At 45.7% G+C, this 18,324-nt stretch overlaps 1 protein-coding gene across 1 annotated transcript in view; it reads left to right on the forward strand.

Moving 5' to 3' along the window:
* The first annotated feature begins 11,819 nt into the window (after positions 1–11,819).
* Positions 11,820–18,324, forward strand: part of ADGRB1 (adhesion G protein-coupled receptor B1) — a 65,525-nt gene continuing 59,020 nt past the window's right edge. The window contains exon 1 of the mRNA XM_075705091.1: positions 11,820–11,920. Within this exon, the coding sequence (XP_075561206.1) occupies positions 11,820–11,920 (101 nt within the window). The remainder of the gene's footprint in view (positions 11,921–18,324) is intronic.

An 18,324-nucleotide genomic window follows, 5' to 3' on the forward strand; every position in this document is an offset into this window, starting at 1 on the left:
TGCCTGTAAACCAGGTGTCCTTTGTGGCTGCTTCTTGCTATGTTAAAGAGAGAAATGTGGCAGAGATGTGGCACGCTGCTGGGAGGTGGAGGAGTGGGATGGAGGCAGATGGGGAAGCTCTGGTGGGTTAGGGCATGTATTTGGAAAAATCACAGGGTCTGTCCACAATTGGAGAGGCCACCTTGCCTGCTTTCCATATCCAGCTGCAGCTGGTGATCCACCGTTATTTTATGTTTATCATGTGTTATTTGGACCACCGCATCACCAGGGAGGCTTAGCTATGGAGCACGACTTCAGCAACCAGCTCACTGCTGAACGAGCCACAAAGCCACCCCAACCCAAAGTAGGTGAAATACAGCTGAAATTGCCAGCTAAAATACAAAGATGCTTGGATACAGGCGGGTGTGGGGGCACATATAAACAGTGCCAGGGCATTAGTCATCGCGATCCGCAGTAAGTCGTGGCACATCTGCCATTGTCAGGATTGTTTTGTAGGCACTTACAGGGTTTTACAGAGGAGGTTTAAAGCAGGAGCACTGGATAGCTTTCTAGGTGTTTTTTGGGGAGCTTCTCCCGAGGCAGAGGATGGTGTGGGAGACATCACAAAGGTTCTCGTTTGAAAAAGGTAACAAGTGGGTGATGGAGGTTGGGTTTCATGGGCTCATCAGGGGTGGGAGTCAGCACATTAGTGCTAAATGAGATTATCTTCCTTTTCAAAGCACTTCAAGGACTAAGCATGTTGTGTTTGAAGAGTTAGTCAAATTGTTGAGCGTTCCTTGTCTGTCTTATGTCATTGTGCACCCATCTGCATAGTGCTTTGGCCTGGAAAAGCCCTTTTTAGGTAATTTTGGCAAGCTGCTTCACCACTGAACCCTGTTGTGCCCTGCCTAAAGGCTAAGGTTGCCCTTGAATTGCCATGAAGTGAGACATGGAAATTAAGTAATTATTATTTTTTTTACAACAAATGTCTACTCATTTAAACCAAAATTGAATCCGTTTCTGAAAGGCTTGTGCCTTTCATACTTCTGCTATCTATGAATAGCTGAGCGGGCAAATCTACTGGCAAGGTTTTGGCAGTAATGGCAATCTTTGAGCAAAAATGGGCAATATGCATGGAAAACAAATGTCAGATTTGTAATTATGAATATTTGAGCTTGAAAATTCCCTCTGAATGTTAGGACTGTCTAATCAGGAAACTGGGATGATGCTGTGCATGATAACGGTCAGTCAAAACTGAGTCTTCAGCTCAAGTGCTCACTAGCTACCTGCCCTGCTAACCGAAAGGATATACAGAATATATTCAATATTGCTGTGAAAGCAAAATGACTCTGCTCTTTTCCCACAAGCAAGACAACACTTACATTTTTCATGACAAGTTGTTCTTTTTTGCTCTTTTAAATATGGCAATCATGTCAGCCATTCCCCAGATGGGGAATATTCTACTACTGGGGCCAGTTTTGATCTTGTTTGTACCAACTCAGTACAGTTGTAAATCCAGGGGCTGTTAGAATTTTACTTCCCAGTCACTCAGCTGTGAATGAGATGGGCATTGGGGCCAGAAGCTGATTCCTTGAGTGCTGCTTTGAGATCACTGTTCCATGTAGAGGGAATTAGCACCAGTAACTCCCCAGGAACCAGCTGTGTATTGCACTGGGTGAGCAGAAACGTGCTGAATCCCATGGGCTCTTCAGATTGCAATGGGAACAAAGCTGTCATTATTGTCATGAGAGCGTGCAGATCATCTGCTAAATGGCTGAAATCCCTTCGTCTCCTTTTCAGAGGCGAGCTCTAGCCAGTGAGCCCCTGAAAGCCTCTGAGGACTGATAAGGAGCTGGAGACATCTCTTACTTCAAGGTTGTTGGTTCAACCCTAGTTCAGGTCAGGAGCCATTGCCAGTGCAGGGATCTTCCCTGGTTGAACAGTGAGAGATGGGAAGCTCTGCCTGGGTCCTACAGGAGAGGAATCACATCTGCAAAGGGACTGCATGAAGGCAGGGTTTAAGAGATGTTTTAGGCACTGCTTGTGCAGTCGTTGCACAAGTGTTCACAGCTTGTGCTTTGGATGAAGCTTTTTCTTAAGGACTGGTCTTCAACAGGCAAGGACGTTAGAAGGGGAAAGGGAAGACAGGCGTTTGTTCTCCATGGTGGTAGGTAGCAGGGTGATATGAGCATCTTTTGGCAGAAGTCTTCTTCCAGACACCATGGCCTCAGGTGTTCTCCCACTCCTCAGTCGGGTCTCTTCCAAGGGCAGGATGTGCGGGCACAGGGGAGGCAAGTGTTGCCCATGCTGTGGGGAGAGCTGTTGGTCTGGCATCACTCATCAGCACGACACTGATAAAGTAAAACAAACAGCGGGCTGTTTTGGAATAATTTGGTGAAATGCTGTCACCTGGCATGGAACCAAAACACTGCTTAAATCAGGATAAACACAGTCTGGATTCCACGCTCATTTTCCATTCCCAGTCTGCCATGGAGCTATTCTATTTTAGCTGTGTGTAAATCTCACCACATTTCCCTGCAAGGTGCTCAGCACGGCTGCTGTGAGGTTACGAGAGATGAGGGCACGCTTGTGAAACCAGGGCAAGATGGGTAACGCAAGGACCAGCCTGCAAATCAGTTATGGGCTTTGAACTGATTATCCTTTGTGTAGTACAGGGAAGGGACAGTCACAAGTAGAAAGGAGCAGGAAAGAAGGGTCATTTTTAATGTAGTTAGAGCAGATGTCCGTACCGTAAAATAATGCTAGTTATAGTAATAATAATAATAATAAATGCCATGGCAAACTCTCTAGCACTGTCCTGTAATTGTCCCCACTGTTTAATTGTCATAATGCTCCCTGGCTGTGTCTTGTCTTGTGCCAACTAGCAATGTCCATCTGTGGTCTAGGGGATGGCACGGTCCATAAATGTTCCACTAGGCAGTATGGACAAGACCCTTCTGGTTTGAATGGTGAGTTTGTATGAATGTTACCTATACCATATCACTTCATCTCAGGGCAATGAAGTGGGTCCTGGGTGATTTTATTTTCTAGGACTGACATAGCAAGATAGAGGTTCGCTGCTTACCGCAGTGCCTGTGACAGCGGTACTACACAATCTGATTAAAGTTCACTTCTGCCTCTGTTGTCTCAGAAGGAAAGAGCACGTACCCACAGAGGAATAGGCCATTTTGATTATTACCAGCTTCATTGTAGAAAATGATTCTATTTTCTCTTCAACGTGCTTTAAAGGGAAAGGCTGAAGCAGAGCAGGTCTTACCATATGCATGAAAAGCAAAGATTTAAAAACCAGACACTCCATCTGGCCAGCTCACAAACAGTTAAGCCAAAAGCACTCTCCTCTCTCTCCTCTGTACCTCCCTGTGTTAATATTGCACAGCAGAGAATGAGATGCTGGTGCTTGATTGTCCTGACGTAGCCCTAGGAACCCCCTAAGGCATTTACGCATATCAGAAATCTAAGCTGAATTAAGCTTTGGAAGAGAGATGGAGAGCAGTATTACTCTCTTCCATTTCCAGGGGGTCAAAATAGGCCCCTGAGAAGCTAAGGCCAGTGTTTGCAATCTAAAGCAGATCAGTTGAGAGGACTTTGAAAACACTGGCTTAAATGATGGAGCCACGCGTTGACCTGTGGGCAAGCTGGGAATAGACCCCACTCTCCTCGCCTGCGGTCCCCTTGCTTGGCACGTTGGTTCCCAAATCGCGGCTTGCAGAGGGATGCGAAGTCACTCAGGGCTACTCTTTGGAGCCCTGTTAAACAGTGATTTCAGTAGCTCGGCCAGGAGAAGTGCAATGGGAAAGGGGCGGGAAGGGAATAAAGCATAGTGCACTTTAAATGACAGTGAGCTGTTTAGTGCAAATGTTTGGCAACAGCTGGCTGGGCAGGACGAGAGTGGTCCTTAGAATTAATATGAGCCTGATCCAGCCCTCCTTGATATCAGGACTGGAAATTGAGGCAGTGAGAGTGCAGTCTGGTAGTTCAAAGAGCGGCAGCAAGCTGACCGTGGTGTTGACAGCTGGCAGGTAGATAATGTGTACTGTTAACTCCTGTAATTCCCCACCAGCCTGAAGGAAATTCTCCTGACAGTTCGTATTAACGAGTGGCTGCGTGACCACTCCTCTGCCCTGAGAGCTTCATCGACGCTGTTTACTAAACGCAGATTGCCATGTTGTATCTTGAGAGCAGACTCAATACCAAATGAAGAGTTAGCAATTGTTAATAAATACTAGCGCATTAAGATGTCTCTCTGGGTGATTTTTGTGTACTGTAATTACACGGAATTGCCTGTTAGTCTGGCCAAATTACATAAAAGGGGCCTTCAGCTCCACAAATGCGTTCCCGATAATGGGTGACTATTAGCTTTGACATGAGAAGCCTGTAGTTATGATACGAAGGAAGCAAAACGAGGTAGTAATCTTCTAGACCTGTCTTGCAATGACATGGGTTGAGAAGGATGTTGCGTTGTTTCAGAAAGGAGTTGTGAAGAGATTATTTATTAATGATGCCATTAAGCAATCTTCATGCAGGGATCTCAATGTCCTCAGAGGCTAGAAGATGGAGGAGAGGAGGCTCTGGGGAGACCTTATTGTGGCCTTTCAATATATAAAGTGTTGTAAAAAAGACGGAGAAAGACTTTTTACCCGGTTTTGTTTGGGACAGAGTTAAATTTCTCCACAATAGCTTGCATGGTGCTATGTTTTGGATTTGTGCTGGAAACAGTGTTCATAATACAGGGATGTTTTAGTCATTGCTGAGCAGTGCTTACACAGAGTCAAGGCCTTTTCTGCTTCTCACCCCACCCCACCAGCGAGTAGGCTGGGGGGGCAGAAGAAGTTGGGAGGGGACACAGGTGGGACAGCTGACCCCAGCTGACTAAAGGGATATTCCATGCCATATGATGTCATGATAAGCAATAAACTGGGGGGTGGGAGGCTGCTGCGGGCTGTCATTGCTTGGGGACTGGCTGGGCATTGGTTGGTGGGGAGAAACTGGTTTTTTTTGCATCACTTTTTTTTCTTGGCATTTCTTTTTTTTTTTCCCTCTTTATTAGTTTTTCCCCTCTTTTTTTTTTTTTTTTAATTAAACTCTCTTTATCTCAACCCACAAGCTTTTGCACTGTTACCCTTCTGATTCTCCTTGCCCCATCCTGCTGTGGGGGGAGCGAGGGAGCAGCCGTGTGCTGCTTAGCTGCTGGCCAGGGTCTGGTCCACAACACCAGGGCCTATAGTGACAGGACAAGGGGCAATGGTTTTAAACTGAAAGAGGGTAGATTTAAATTGGATATAAGAGAGACATTTTTTACAGTGAGAGTGGTAAGACACAGGAACGGGTTGCCCAGAGAAGTTGTGGCTGTCCTATCATTGGAAGTGTTCTAAGTCAGGGCAGACAGGGCTTTTGAGCAACCTGATCTAGTGAAAGATGTCGCTGCCCATGGCAGGCGAGTTGGACTATGTGATCTTTAAAGGTCCCTTCCAACCCATTCTATGATTCCATGAAAAAATGGCTTGGTGCCTCTTCCCTGCTCCTCTGCTTTGGGTTGAGTGAACCCTATAGTCCCTATGATAGTGCTGATTCACCTAAAAAGCTCCTTTTAGCTGTGGCCCAATCCTGCCTTCACTACATCCCTGCTACTGCCCATATTTTGGGGTCCACCAAAAAGAGCTTGTGTCCTGCTCTTCCTCTCTCCTTGTCCTGCAAGTAGTGCAAGAAATATGTCTTCCGGGAGGTGAAAACTGAGCCTTCCCTTGAGCAGCTCCATCTGTATCTATAGTTTTACCATGAGCCTCAGCAACTGGCATGCCCTGGCATGACCAGACAGCTGGACATCAGTGCTACTTTCATTGAGCACTGCATGATGGTCAGGAGAGTGGTGGCATACGAACCGCACCAGCTTATTCAGTGGCTCTGCTCCCTGTGTGTGCCTGCCTCCCATCTGCTCCTTCCATGGGCAAGTGCAGGGCTTTGCTCCTCTTGGCTGTGCAGAGTCTCTGGAGGTGGACACATACATCAGTTACACCTTTGTCAGCTGAGTTGCGTCAAGAGCCCAGTTCTCACCCAAATGAAGGTATCATAGCATCACTCATTACCAAAGTCCCTAAAAGATACCATATATTGCTGCCGATTGCTGCCCTTTGGGGCGACTGCTGTCCTTTTGTCAAGTGGTTGCACTGGGGTAGAGTACACGGCTGGTGCTTTCCCATACCACTGTAGTACATATGTTTACATACAAAGGGCGTGAGCCCGAATGAGAAACGCAGAATCTAACCGAATGGGGATTAAAAAAAAATTCAAGATTTTTTTGGCAGATGACAAGAGCATGTTCACCTCTTGATTATTCAACCCTCCTTGGTTGTTTTCTTACAGCACCCCTTTGTTCAGAAAGCCGTTCACCTTTGTGAGTACTGGTAAAAGCATTATTTTCCAGCAATTTTAACAACCAGTTCTCTGCTTTGACAAGAGTTGTCCAGCCAGCAACAAAATCAATACAATGTGGCTTAAAAAACTTCTCAAGAATTGTGAAAAGCCTTTAGGCCAGTGGCACAGTAAAACAGTTCCTGAGCAATTCTTGGAGTAAATCACACTCACCTGGTCCAGTTCTTTGTCAGAAGAGTGGAGTGAGTCTCATTGGTTTGAGCTTGTGACCTGTGAGGAGGGAGGTAGAGGGAGCTGGACTTGCTTGGTCTTGCAAAGACGAATGTAAGGGGCAATCTAATCACAACCTACAGGTATCAGAGGAGCAATTACAAAAATTATAAAACCAAACTCCTCCCGCTTGTGCCTGATGATTTAACAAGGGGAAGAGCCACAAGCTGTAGCTTGGGAGGTTCATGTGCGACCTTAGGAAAAACCCTATCACCGGGAGAGTGGTGTGGCCCTGGAACGGTCACCAGAGGGATAGGAGCTCTCCATCTTTGAGAATTTCCAAGGCTCATCTAGACAAACCATGGCCAACCTCACCTGATGTTAATGATAGTCTTCCTCCAAGCAGTAAATTGGATTAGAAAGCTCTAGATGCCGCTTGCCACCAATACTTTTGAAATTTTCTGACTTAATGAGTCTTTAATTTCAAATGTGCAGGAAGTCAAGCTCAAGGCAACCATCCTGAATAGCAAACACATTTCTAAAAACAAACAAAGCCTAGCATCCCAAATTTGAAACTCGTATGTCTGTGTTTAATCAGGGAGCAAAATAAATGGTTTACTTTTTTGGTGAATTTATAGGTACATCATACTAATAATGACTTTGTACAGCCTTTCTTGGCATCAAGGATGGAAAAAGCAGAAAGAACAGCTTGCTTGTAAGGTCTCAGGCAAACTGCATGGCATTAAGAAATACCATTTTTGACTTTGTTCTAATTGGAGCCTGTTTGACCCTGGAGCCAGAGCAGGGTAATGGAAGAAGCACAACTCGAATGAAGTTGCTTTTCACAGTGTTGTGCAGAAAGTAAGAGAAGGAAAGAGAGAAATGTAGAGAAAATAGAGGGGGGAGAGCCGGAGAGATGCATTAAGAGCAAGAAGAAAAGGCAGAATATGTCATGGAAAATGGCCAAAGGAAGGGAGGAAAGAAGACAAAGGAGAGAAAAAAAATGAGAGAGAAAGGAAAAGAAGGAAATAGAAGAGAAGAAGGAGGAAGCAAAATGAAATTGTAAAGAAAAGGAAGAGTACCCTTCTGCCCTGCTAGGCAGAGTGATGAGGTGGTAGGACAGCAAGCAGCCCCAGGCAGTAGCACTCATTATTTCCATCCCAGCTGATGTCATTGATTGCTTCTCTCTTCCCTTGTCATGCTTGGTGACAGAATTGCAGGACTTGCAACTCATAATGACCTGCTCTGCTCCTGCTTGGCCCAGGCCAAGGTTTTCTTTCCAGCTCCAACCAGGCACGGCTTCATCTGTGTTTCAGGGTGCTTCTGGATGGCACCCATCAGCAGACATGGAGAGGTGGTGAGGGACAGGTCATCTGGGACCATCTCCAGTCCAAGCAGGTGGAGACCCTGTTCCTAGCCTGTCTTTTGCAGACAACCAGTTTGCTCCTTAGCTGTGGTGCTGGGAAACTCCCATAGGACTGATTTCTCTCTTACCTTGAGAATGCCTTGCTGTTTTTCTCTTGTTATCACTATTTCTTTTTAAACCAACCTTGCTTTTCCCCCTCGTTCTCCTCCAAGGAAATTTCCCTTGCAAGGCTCAGATCGGACAGCATCCAACCACCTTCTGTCAGGGAGTTTAATTAGTCAGAAGAAATAAAACAAATGGTGCTTCATTTGCCACAGGGAAGAAGTGGGGGAGGGGGAAAGGAAGATGGGGAGGACAGAGAAACCTTAATAATGAATAAAGAAAGAAGAATCCTAAGCTACATGGGCCTAAGCCTTTAGGACTTATTACTCCCAAAGCAGCGAGCTCCTGCTCTTATTACAGCCAGTGTTTTTTGTAGTTATCCACCCTCATTGTGCCAACAGAAACCCATCAGGGCTGGACCAACCATCCCACCTCTGTAGGAAGAAGGGATAAGCTTCATAGCATCTCCTCAGGAAGAGTCCTTCTGGTGGGCATGGGTTTTGTGAAAGTTTGGCTGAAGGATAAAGAAGGAGGTGCAGATCAGGGTCTTTTTTTGTGGGAAGGGCTGCAGATAGACACCAGCTATTACCCACTGGTCTGGCTTCCACTTGGCTAGTCATCATTTGTGTAATGCCTTGCCAATGAGCAAACATCTGACCTAGGAATGGTTCAGTACATGCAACCTCTTACTTAGCTCATGGAGAATCTAGGAGAGGATTATAGGTGATGTGGGAAAGGGGATAAGGAAGGGGGTGAAAGAATGTGAGGTTTTTTGGGGGTAGAGGGATGTCAGAGAGGATGTGGAAGGGAGGGGAGTTAAGGTTACTGTGTTGGAGATATAGGAACATAGTTTGCTCATCTCTTAAAATCCAAACTCTATTTCTTCAGTTTCTCTTGGATGGTCTAGGAGTGAGTTATATGTCGGGCTTTTTTTTGCCTTAATGGAGCTCCACCCCCACTTTTATCCAGTTACCCATGAAAAGTCAGTGAAATGAGACCTACTTAAATCAAATGTCACAATCAATGCTCATCCCAGGCCACCATTTGTGCGATGTGAACTCGTATTGCCGTAAGGGGGGAGCAGGGAGAGAAAAAGGGTTGGGAGTGAGCTTGGAGCGAGCGAGCAAGGAACAATTCATGTCTGAGGAGCTTGTGCTTCACAGTGCATTTATCACGACCATACATCTCTGAGGTGGGGCGGGGCTGTTGCCCACCTGGGTTCTGCAGGGCAGGAACCAAAGCACAGGTGGCAAAGGGAGAAGCTGTGGCTTCATACTGGAGACTGCATATCTCTCTCCCATACCTTACCCCAGTACCTGACTAAACCAGAGGCTTCTGTTCTCAGAAGAAAGTTCCTTCCACATTTCAGTTTGTAAGGAGCAGGATACAATATTTGAGCATTCACGGTGCCTGGAATATGTCCAATTTCAATTTTATTTGGTGGAAGATGAATCAAAATGTTGATATTTTCATTGAAATTTCTTTCTGTTTACCTAGTTCCCAAAAAACTGCATATCTAACCTTCCATGAATATTTGGCAGGACTAAATTCTCAGGGTGGGAATACAGTCACATGAGTTGATGTTAAAAATTGCAGTAATCCAAGTCTCTGTAGAAGTTAAGACGAAGAATCCAAATGTGAGCTGTAGCACTTTCCATGAGCATTTTGGGAAGCTCTGCACGGGGGAGATGCAGAACCTTGCTGACTGGATTGGTGAGGCTCAGTGCTGTGTTGTTCTTGCAATTTCTCCACAATTCTGCTGGTAGTTAAAAGGATTAAGGCATCACTTGAAATCCAGTTCCATGCTAAACGATTCTATGATTCTATAATTTCAGCAAGTTGAATTAGGCTCAGCATCCAAATCCTTTGTGCGTACCTATGGTGGTGGTTTTGGACAGTCCCAAGCCTCCTGTTTCACAGAGCAAAGTCAGGGAAGCTGTACAGGCATGGTGTGGTAGGGACGTGTCAGAGCTAATATGGTCTGTAGGGAGGGGACATTACAGAGAAGTAACACCACACTGCAGTGCAGTTTGGCTTCCAGTCTGCAGCTGGTCTGCATCCAGTAAAGATCCCTCAATCAACCTGTGCTCCTTTGGGTATATATGCCAGTTGGGCATTCAAGCCGTTGAATATATCACTAAATTTTGTCTCAGATCCCTTAAGTTCTTGTGCCAGCCTTCCCAATAGCTCCTGTGGGGTTCACTGCAGCAGTATGGTGAAAGTTTTGTTCCTCATTAATTCCCCACAATGAGATTTGAAATGTGAGAGGTGCCTTTGGTCAAAATATGCACGTAAGGAGGATCTTCCTAAGCCCTTCAGACTGCAGGGACAATTCAGCTCAGATCCCAATATATTGGGGTTGTTTGTCTCTTCTTCGTGGTGGGCTCTGTGGAGTAAACCTTTACTGACTGTGGGACTTGAATCAATGGACATATGCTTGCTTCGCCCATGTGTTGAGCTGGCCAGACTCCATATAAGCATAGCGCTGAGCCTTGCCTTATATATTTTGCTTTGCAGCAGGCTCAGTAGCCTGGAACAGAATTGCAGTAGCCTCAACTTCGTGGTGTCCTGCTGATTGGAGGTTCAGGTTGAGCAGCCTCATGCCTGCCAACAAAATGGTGTAGACGAGTCCTTAGAGGATTGCCTGTACCATTCCCAAATTCATGCATAATTGCTTTTTTTCCCCTATGCTAAGCCCTTGCTATGTCAGAAACCATCTCATCTCCGTGCCTGTAGCAATAGGTGTTGGTAGTGCGCCAATCTAATGACAACCTTGACTGTGCTCCCACACCCCTGCATACTGCCTAATCACTCTAAATAGTGCGTTCTCATGTGTCTACTGCACGGTGGGTCTCTGCTTCTCTGCCTCCCCACCAGCAGAGATCACTGATGTGGAAATGAGAAACATGCCGGAAAAAAGGCCTGCAGCAGAGAAAAAGAAGTGGGATCCAGATCCTCACTGTAAGCTGAGAACAGGGGGAGTTTAGTGATGTTAGTCTGGCAGATGTTGGCTAGTTACACGGTTAGTCCCAGTGATGCACAGAACTAGAGTAGGAGGGGTTATAGCATGTGTGTTTGGTCTTGACGTTGCAAGAGCTGATGATCAGCAGATCTTTTGTGTTCAGAAAGGAAAGTAGAACCATTCCACACCAGATTTTCCAGTAAGGACCCCTGCATATGAAGAAATGCCTTGTGTAGCAGTGTAAGAGTAGTGAACTGATGGATGGTATGACTGGATGCTGTGTCCCTGGGGAGGATATACATCTTGTTTTTTCTTTGCTTGCTTCATCTCCTCCTTTTCCAGATTGATGTTTGTAGTTGGTAGAAGATTTTCACCTTCTTTTCATCCTCGAACCTTCGTCACTGCCATTCCCAGAAGAGCTTATTTGTAATTGTTCTAGTGTAGGCACCACCTTCTGCTATTACCTCATTAATTATCTTCAAAGTTTCACACCGGATATGTAGGGCCTGATCATCCTCTTGCAACCCACGCCTTTTACACACCTGTCTTGCCATGGGTATTGGAGTTATTACCCAGACTTGACACTGGTGTGTGGGAACCGAATCAGGTCCAAAAAAAGGCTGGGTCAACCAGAAATAGATCTTGGTCTTCTTTCCTCTTTATTTGTATGTGCAGTGCGATGTGAAGGTCAGGTGAGTTGACACACAGACAATTAGGAGGAAAGTTCTTGCCATGAAATTGAGCTGGTAGCATTTGCTGAACATTTTTTTTTTTCTTTTTTTTAATGTCTTACTTTCTCTCTTGCAGAACATGGAAAAGGTGCTGGTCCCTTCTGTCACGTTAATTGTAGGCTGTGGAGTATCTTCGCTGACACTTTTGCTGTTGATTATCATTTATGTCTCTGTTTGGAGGTATGGCTTTCATTCTCTTCTCTTCTTGTTGGGGAAAGTAACTGTCTCTTGATCTACATGGATCCTGGAGGTTTTGCTCTCCTGCTTTGGGTGTCTTGTGCCTGAGGAGGAACCATTTTGTAATGAGTGGGTCCTGCAAAAAGTCATCATGGTGGCTTAGTTGGCATTATTCTTTCCTTTTAGTGCCAGAGAAATTAGTACAGTGAAATTAGTGCCATGACCCCATGTAGTCACATTGTTCCATTTTCAAAAGCCGCGTGCTGTTTTAGATGCCTTCGTATACCCCAGGAAACCTTGTTCGTGGAGAGGTGGACGTGCACTGCCTCCTGGCAGGCAGATCGCTTCAATATATTCCTGGTTGGGTCTTTGATAACATCAAAACATCCACAACCCGTTATGAAAACATCTGGCCTGAAGAACTGACAGCACTTTTCAGGAGCCTAAGGATAATAAACTGCATGGTCTAAATAACTCTCCAACCTCTTAGCTACATTTTGCCTTTAGCTTCAGATGCATATGGGATTCCTCAGTACATCCTATTGCAGAGAGCTCCTGTACACCTATAAGCAGGTCAGGTGCAACCTTAAATTTTATTGTTTATAGAAGCTGAAGTGGTTTCGTAGCAAAGTTTTATTGAACAAAGACCCACATTGGCCCATGCCCCTGTTAGATACGTTTTGGTGGACGGTATAAGCTGGAGGACCCGAGGTATGCAAGGGATTCTCCCCCTATACTGCACTGAACAAGGTCTGAGTTTACACTACGAGACCCATGCCTTTCCTAAACTTGTGGCAAACATGCTGAGAGCTTCGTGACTCTAAGCTAAATAAAACAAAGAAAATCCAAACCAGGTAAATGACTGTGAAATTGAAATGGAGTGGCTACAGAGAATATACTGCCTGGAAATTAATGGTGACTGTTTTGGGAGAAGGGATCAGTCTGAGGCTCTTACTTTGTCAAGTGATTATTCTTAGTAGGGAGGAAAGGGTAAATTCAGTTCAGAGTTGTGAATTGGGATAACTTTTTCTACCCTTTGAAAGAAACAAGACAGTAAAATATAAGCAAAAATGCATCTGTTTTTTTGTTGATACTGTGACAGTGCATAGTGGCTAGTTAATTATGGCAAGTGCTCTGAGCTGAAGACTGATCATAATAACATTTATCTAGAACTCAGGTTTTTCCGTGCCTGGGGTATCATTGGATCTGCTCAAGTCCTTGTCCTCTCCTGCTTTTCCTCAGGCTGGGCAGCACTGGGCAGCGCTGGTAGGTGACTTACTGGTGTCACTGGTGTCAGGATCAAGTGGAAAGTTAGGACAGAGGAGTAAAGAGCAAGTGTTCGAGCCTCACCCTCTCTTTCCTATCAGAAACAAGTACAGGATCTGAAACCCAAGTTCAGACATGAGGTTGAATCAGTTTGGAGCATGCCAGAGTCATTTGGAATAACGTGATGTATTTTCTTCCAGGAGTGTGCCCCTCAATATTTACTGTTATTGAGGACAGTAAAGTTAATTGCCTACCCTGTTTAAAATACACTCTTTTTAATTTCTCATTCCAGCCTTTGCGTTATGCCTATGCCCAAAATGATCAGCATGAATGGGGGGACATGTTTATGGGAGGCTTGAATGGGCATTTCTGAGCTAGCCAAGGATGGGCATACATTTCCAAGTGATCCTGAGACCAGCTATATCTTGATTAAAGGGCTCTCTATCCTAAGTCTCTTTGTGTAAATATTTGTAAAGCATGATCAAGTGATCTCTAGAATTTCTCTTTGGTGCGCTGAGTTTGTTTCATTTCTTCTCTGTAGATCATGTTTTCATGTTTTCTAAACTTCACAGCATTCCCGTGGCTGAGCCCTGAACACTCTGTGTGTCCTTTTTATTTTAGGCATAGCTGCTGGACATGAATGTGCTGTCCTATTAATGGTCTCAGGAACATTAGAGTCAAGTCAACATTATCTCCTGGCTCCTACTTTGTTTTGCCTTAGATGTTATAAAGTCTGATAGACAACAGCTGGAGGAATGCTCAGAAGGGGGACCAGCAGTATTATTCCAGCTGTTGTTGCTAAAACACAGGAGCCGTATCAAAGTGGTCCTTTCTCACTGTGCAGAGGAGAAAATCCTCGTGCCCTAGCTGTCTGGTCTTCTGTGGAGAGCACTCACCAGAGCTCAGCTGTTTTGGGGAGCTTTGGCTGGGAAATTTCCCATTCGGACCTCTGGACAAAGGCATCTGGAGCATGCATACATAGGCTCAGCTTGAGTATGAAACACTTCTGATGAATAAGCTCGCTGAGGCTGACAGTCTGGAAACCTTCCCAGAATTTAGCCCAACTAGGGTTTGTTTATACAAGGGAAGCAGAAAGTAAGGGCCGGGGAGAAAGAGGACATGGAACATGGTAAAGAAAAGGGGGCAGAGTAAAAGCGAGGTGATCCCAGCTTTGGACTGCATATCAGAGAGGAAATGAATTTACCCTCCGCTTCCCATTCAAAATCCCCAAATAATGGTTGCTTCTTAGTGGCACCTACTCAGCCATCGGCATGAATGGCATGAGCTTTTTGATGCAAGCGATCACTTCAGACACAGCCAACTTGGCACAGTCTCATTGAAAACTGGACGTTGTTTCTGTTTGACGGCTGTTGGTGGCCTGTTGGTGGACTCACTCCAGTTCCCAATAAACAGATGGCTGCAAAAACTCTGCTGCAGATGGTGCATCTCTGGCCTTATTAGTAGGCTCGACAGAGAGGTCAGTGACACAGTGGGCCACAGAAGTGGAGTGACCTTGTTACATCTCGCCAGTGGCTGTCCTGGGTCACAGCTGGAGACATGATCTGTGTGTGGGCCACGTGCTCCACCACCCTTGTGGAAAAAGAGGGGGAATTTGAAAGAAAAAGTTCTTCCCTCTTGAAAACTGACATGAAAATGAAAAACTGGGGAGAAAAGGAACTACTCAAGGGTCAGAACAGGTGAAATGACTTAGTACTGTGTTTCTCTAGGCTTTGGTTTGTACCACTGCTTTCAAGCAGCTCCTTGACACGGTGGTGTTTCAGGAGTGCCCCAATGTGTTTTCCATCCCTGAACTCACTGTGGCTCAACAGCCTCTGGAGTCAGTGACCTTTCCATAGCATGGAGATCAATGCTTGCTATCGAATAGCTCTTCCACCAGCCCATCAGCATGTGGGGCACAGCAGACCTTTTCCACTGGTGGCAGCTGGGTGAACGCTGTATCGCTGAAAGGTATCAGTGTGAGCTTTTTTCACTCCCTGCCCATCGAAGCCTGAGGATTGATTTAGTGGTTGTCAGTGAGCTCTCAAGGGGCTTTTAACACTTGCTTTAAACCCAGGAGCTCTGCCTTTGCCAGAGATGCTGAGGCACTCGGTGGCCCTGGTGGGAGGTAGCAGGAATGAGTAAGTGACTGTGCAGGGAAGGATGTGTGTATGCACAGTGAGAAAGCAAGAGTGACTCAGTGTTCGCGGAGAGGAAGGGAGCATAGTGGGGACAGAGAGACTGACTGTGGGGTTTTCCCACCTTCTCCATCTGTCTTGGTTTGCACAGGGCTTCCCCACATCCTGCAAAACCCAGGCCAGAGCAGAAGTTCCCTAAATCTGCAGTGAGATTTCCCCTGCTTTGGTGACTGAGTACAGCATATTTTGATAAGTAGGCAGAGTCCATGTATCAGCCGAGGGGTAGCGAGACAGCACCCTGGAGTAGCTCTGCCTTTGCTGGAGATCTCTCCTCTAGCAAAACACGTCAAGTTCTGTGTTTTTTCCCTCTCTGATAGGAGTTCCTGACTTCTTTGGCCAGAGGATCTAGATAGTAATGATGATTTCTTTCTGTGGAGCATCCTGTGCTGGAGAAGAGGAAATGGAAGGAAAAAAGCCAGCATGGCAGGAGGCCATCTTAGCATAACGAGAAACTTCTGGTTGAACTGAAACATAACATGGAAATGTTTGGTACCTGGGTCAGACTACCCAGGGGGACTATGAAAGCATTGCCCAGGAATGCAGGATTGAATTAGGAAGGTCAAATCTCAGCTGCAATTGAAACTGCTAAGGGATGTGAAAGGCATCAAGAAGGGTTTCTGTAAGTACGTCAGCACCAAAAGATTACCCAGGAAAGTGTTGGCCCATTGTTGAATGGGGCAAGTAGCCTAATGGAGAAGGAAGTAGAAAAGGTGAAGGTACTCAGTGCCTTTGCCGTCTTGTTCTGCTGGCAAGGTTTGCTCCCAGGCACCCAAGTACCTGTACCTAGTGACAGAATCTGGGGAAGAAAATACTACCCACTGCCCAGGAAGAGAGCTGAGGACCATTTAAGTAAGCTGGACATTTGCAAGTCCATGGGACCGAATGGGATGCATCGAGGGTGTTGAGGGAGCTGGCTGGTGTTACTGTGGAGACACTTTCTATCATCAGGGGAGGTTCCTGATGGCTGGAAGGCGGCAAATGTTACACCCATTTTTAAAAAGGGCAAGGAGGAAGATCCAGAGAACAACTGGCTGGTCAGCCTACTCACAGCCCCTGGGAAAAGCAAGTAGTTCTAAAGGTTGTTTCCAGGCAAAATGATGGACAAGAAAGCAATTGGGAATAGACAGCGCAGATTTATTGAGGGCAGATTGTGCCTGACTGACCTGTTTCCCTTTTGTGATGGGATGACTGGTTGCATGGATCACTAGAGAGAAGTAGGTGGTGTATTTTTTGACATTACCAAGGCCTTTAACACAGTCTCCCATAGCATCTTTGTATCCAGACCAGGGAAGTGTGCAGTGCATTGGTGGCTTCTAAGGTGGCTTAATAGCTGGATGGAGTTTATGCAGGCTTAAAATGTAATGGTCAAAGGTTTGAAGCCTAATCAGGAGCTGGTTACGAGTTGCATCTGACAGGGGTTGATACTGCGGCCAATACTGTTTAATGGCTTCTTTAACAACCTGGACGATGGGGCAAAATGCAGCTTCAGCAGGTTTGTGGGTGACGCCAAATTGGGAGGAGTGACTGATATGCTGGAGAGCAGCATTGCCATTCAGAAGGACCTCAGCAAACTGGAGATACGGGCTGGAGAAACGGTACAACAAAGACAAATGCACACTCCTGCACCTGGGACAGAATAACTGTGTGGAGCAGGATGGGATGGGGACTGACTGGCTTGGTAATGCCTCCACAGGGGAGGCTCTGCAAGTCCTAGTGGGCAACAATTTGGAAATGAATCAGCAGTGCACCAGTGCAGCAATGAAGTTCAACATTATATTGGGCTATATAGGCAAGAATATAGCCAACAGGTCAAGGGAATTGATTATTCCCCTCTGCTTGACACGCTTGAGGCTGCATCTGGAAAAGTGTGCCCAATATTGGATTCCCCCAACGTAAGAGATGTCAGCACATTGGAGCAAGTCCAGTGGATGCTTAAGGAGCTGGAGCACATGATGTAAAAGGAGGCAAAAGGAACAAGGCTTGGTTAGCTTGGAGAAGAGGAGGCTATTAAGGAGGAGTCACAGAGAAGTCAAGCAACTTGCAGAGGTATACAGTGAAAGGTCTAGAGGCACCAGCTGCAGCAGGAAAAAATCCAGCTGGATATAAAGAAAAAGAATCATTCACCATGACAGCAGTTAAGCACTGTAACAAGTCATCCAAGAGAGGTGGTGGCGTTTCTGTTCTTGGTGTTTTTCAAAAGTTAATTGAACAAGATCCTGAGAAACCTGATCCAACTTTGAAATTAGCCCCTTTTTGGGCAGAGGATTGGACTGGGAACTCGAGAAGTTTTTCCCCAACCTAAATTATTCTGATTCTGTGATTCTATACATTGCCAACCCACGTCTCATTCTTTGGAGGTTCAGGGATCTGGGAAACAGGATGGACTCTCAGTGCCTGAAGGGAAGCATGGAGAAAGAATAGGCTTATTTAAAGGGTGAAAATGTTTGAAGACAGCTGGATTATCTTCCTTTACATTCACATGCAGACTATACTTATGTTCAACTCATTTCTTACCTTTTCTTGACCAGAAAAGACTTTCGAAGTGCACACTAATGCCAGTTTGATCACTGTGTTGCTACACGGATTTATTACATCTCATTCCCACCAGGACAGAGTCCAAATCTCCCTTTCTATCCCCTAGAAGCTGCTGACTGGAGACTTGATGTTTTACTTCACACAATCAAAGCATAGATAGATTGATGGCTTGGTACCCTCCAGTCACAAATGGAATAGGATCCAGGTGATGCACAGCGCCGTATCAAACCTAATGAAATGGGGAAATTTGGGATCAGAATGGCCATGAAAGGAACCAGAGCCTTATTTTGCAGGCAGCCAACCCCGTTTCTAGCTGAGCTGGAAGCCTAAATTTTGTAGTCTGTTCTGGGGCTGGGTGAGTTTCAGGGAGAACTACCTGTAAACCAGATTTCCAACAGGCTAAGTATAAGT

Source organism: Pelecanus crispus, chromosome 2 (assembly GCF_030463565.1).
Source record: "Pelecanus crispus isolate bPelCri1 chromosome 2, bPelCri1.pri, whole genome shotgun sequence".
In the NCBI taxonomy this organism is placed as follows: Eukaryota; Metazoa; Chordata; class Aves; order Pelecaniformes; family Pelecanidae; genus Pelecanus; species Pelecanus crispus.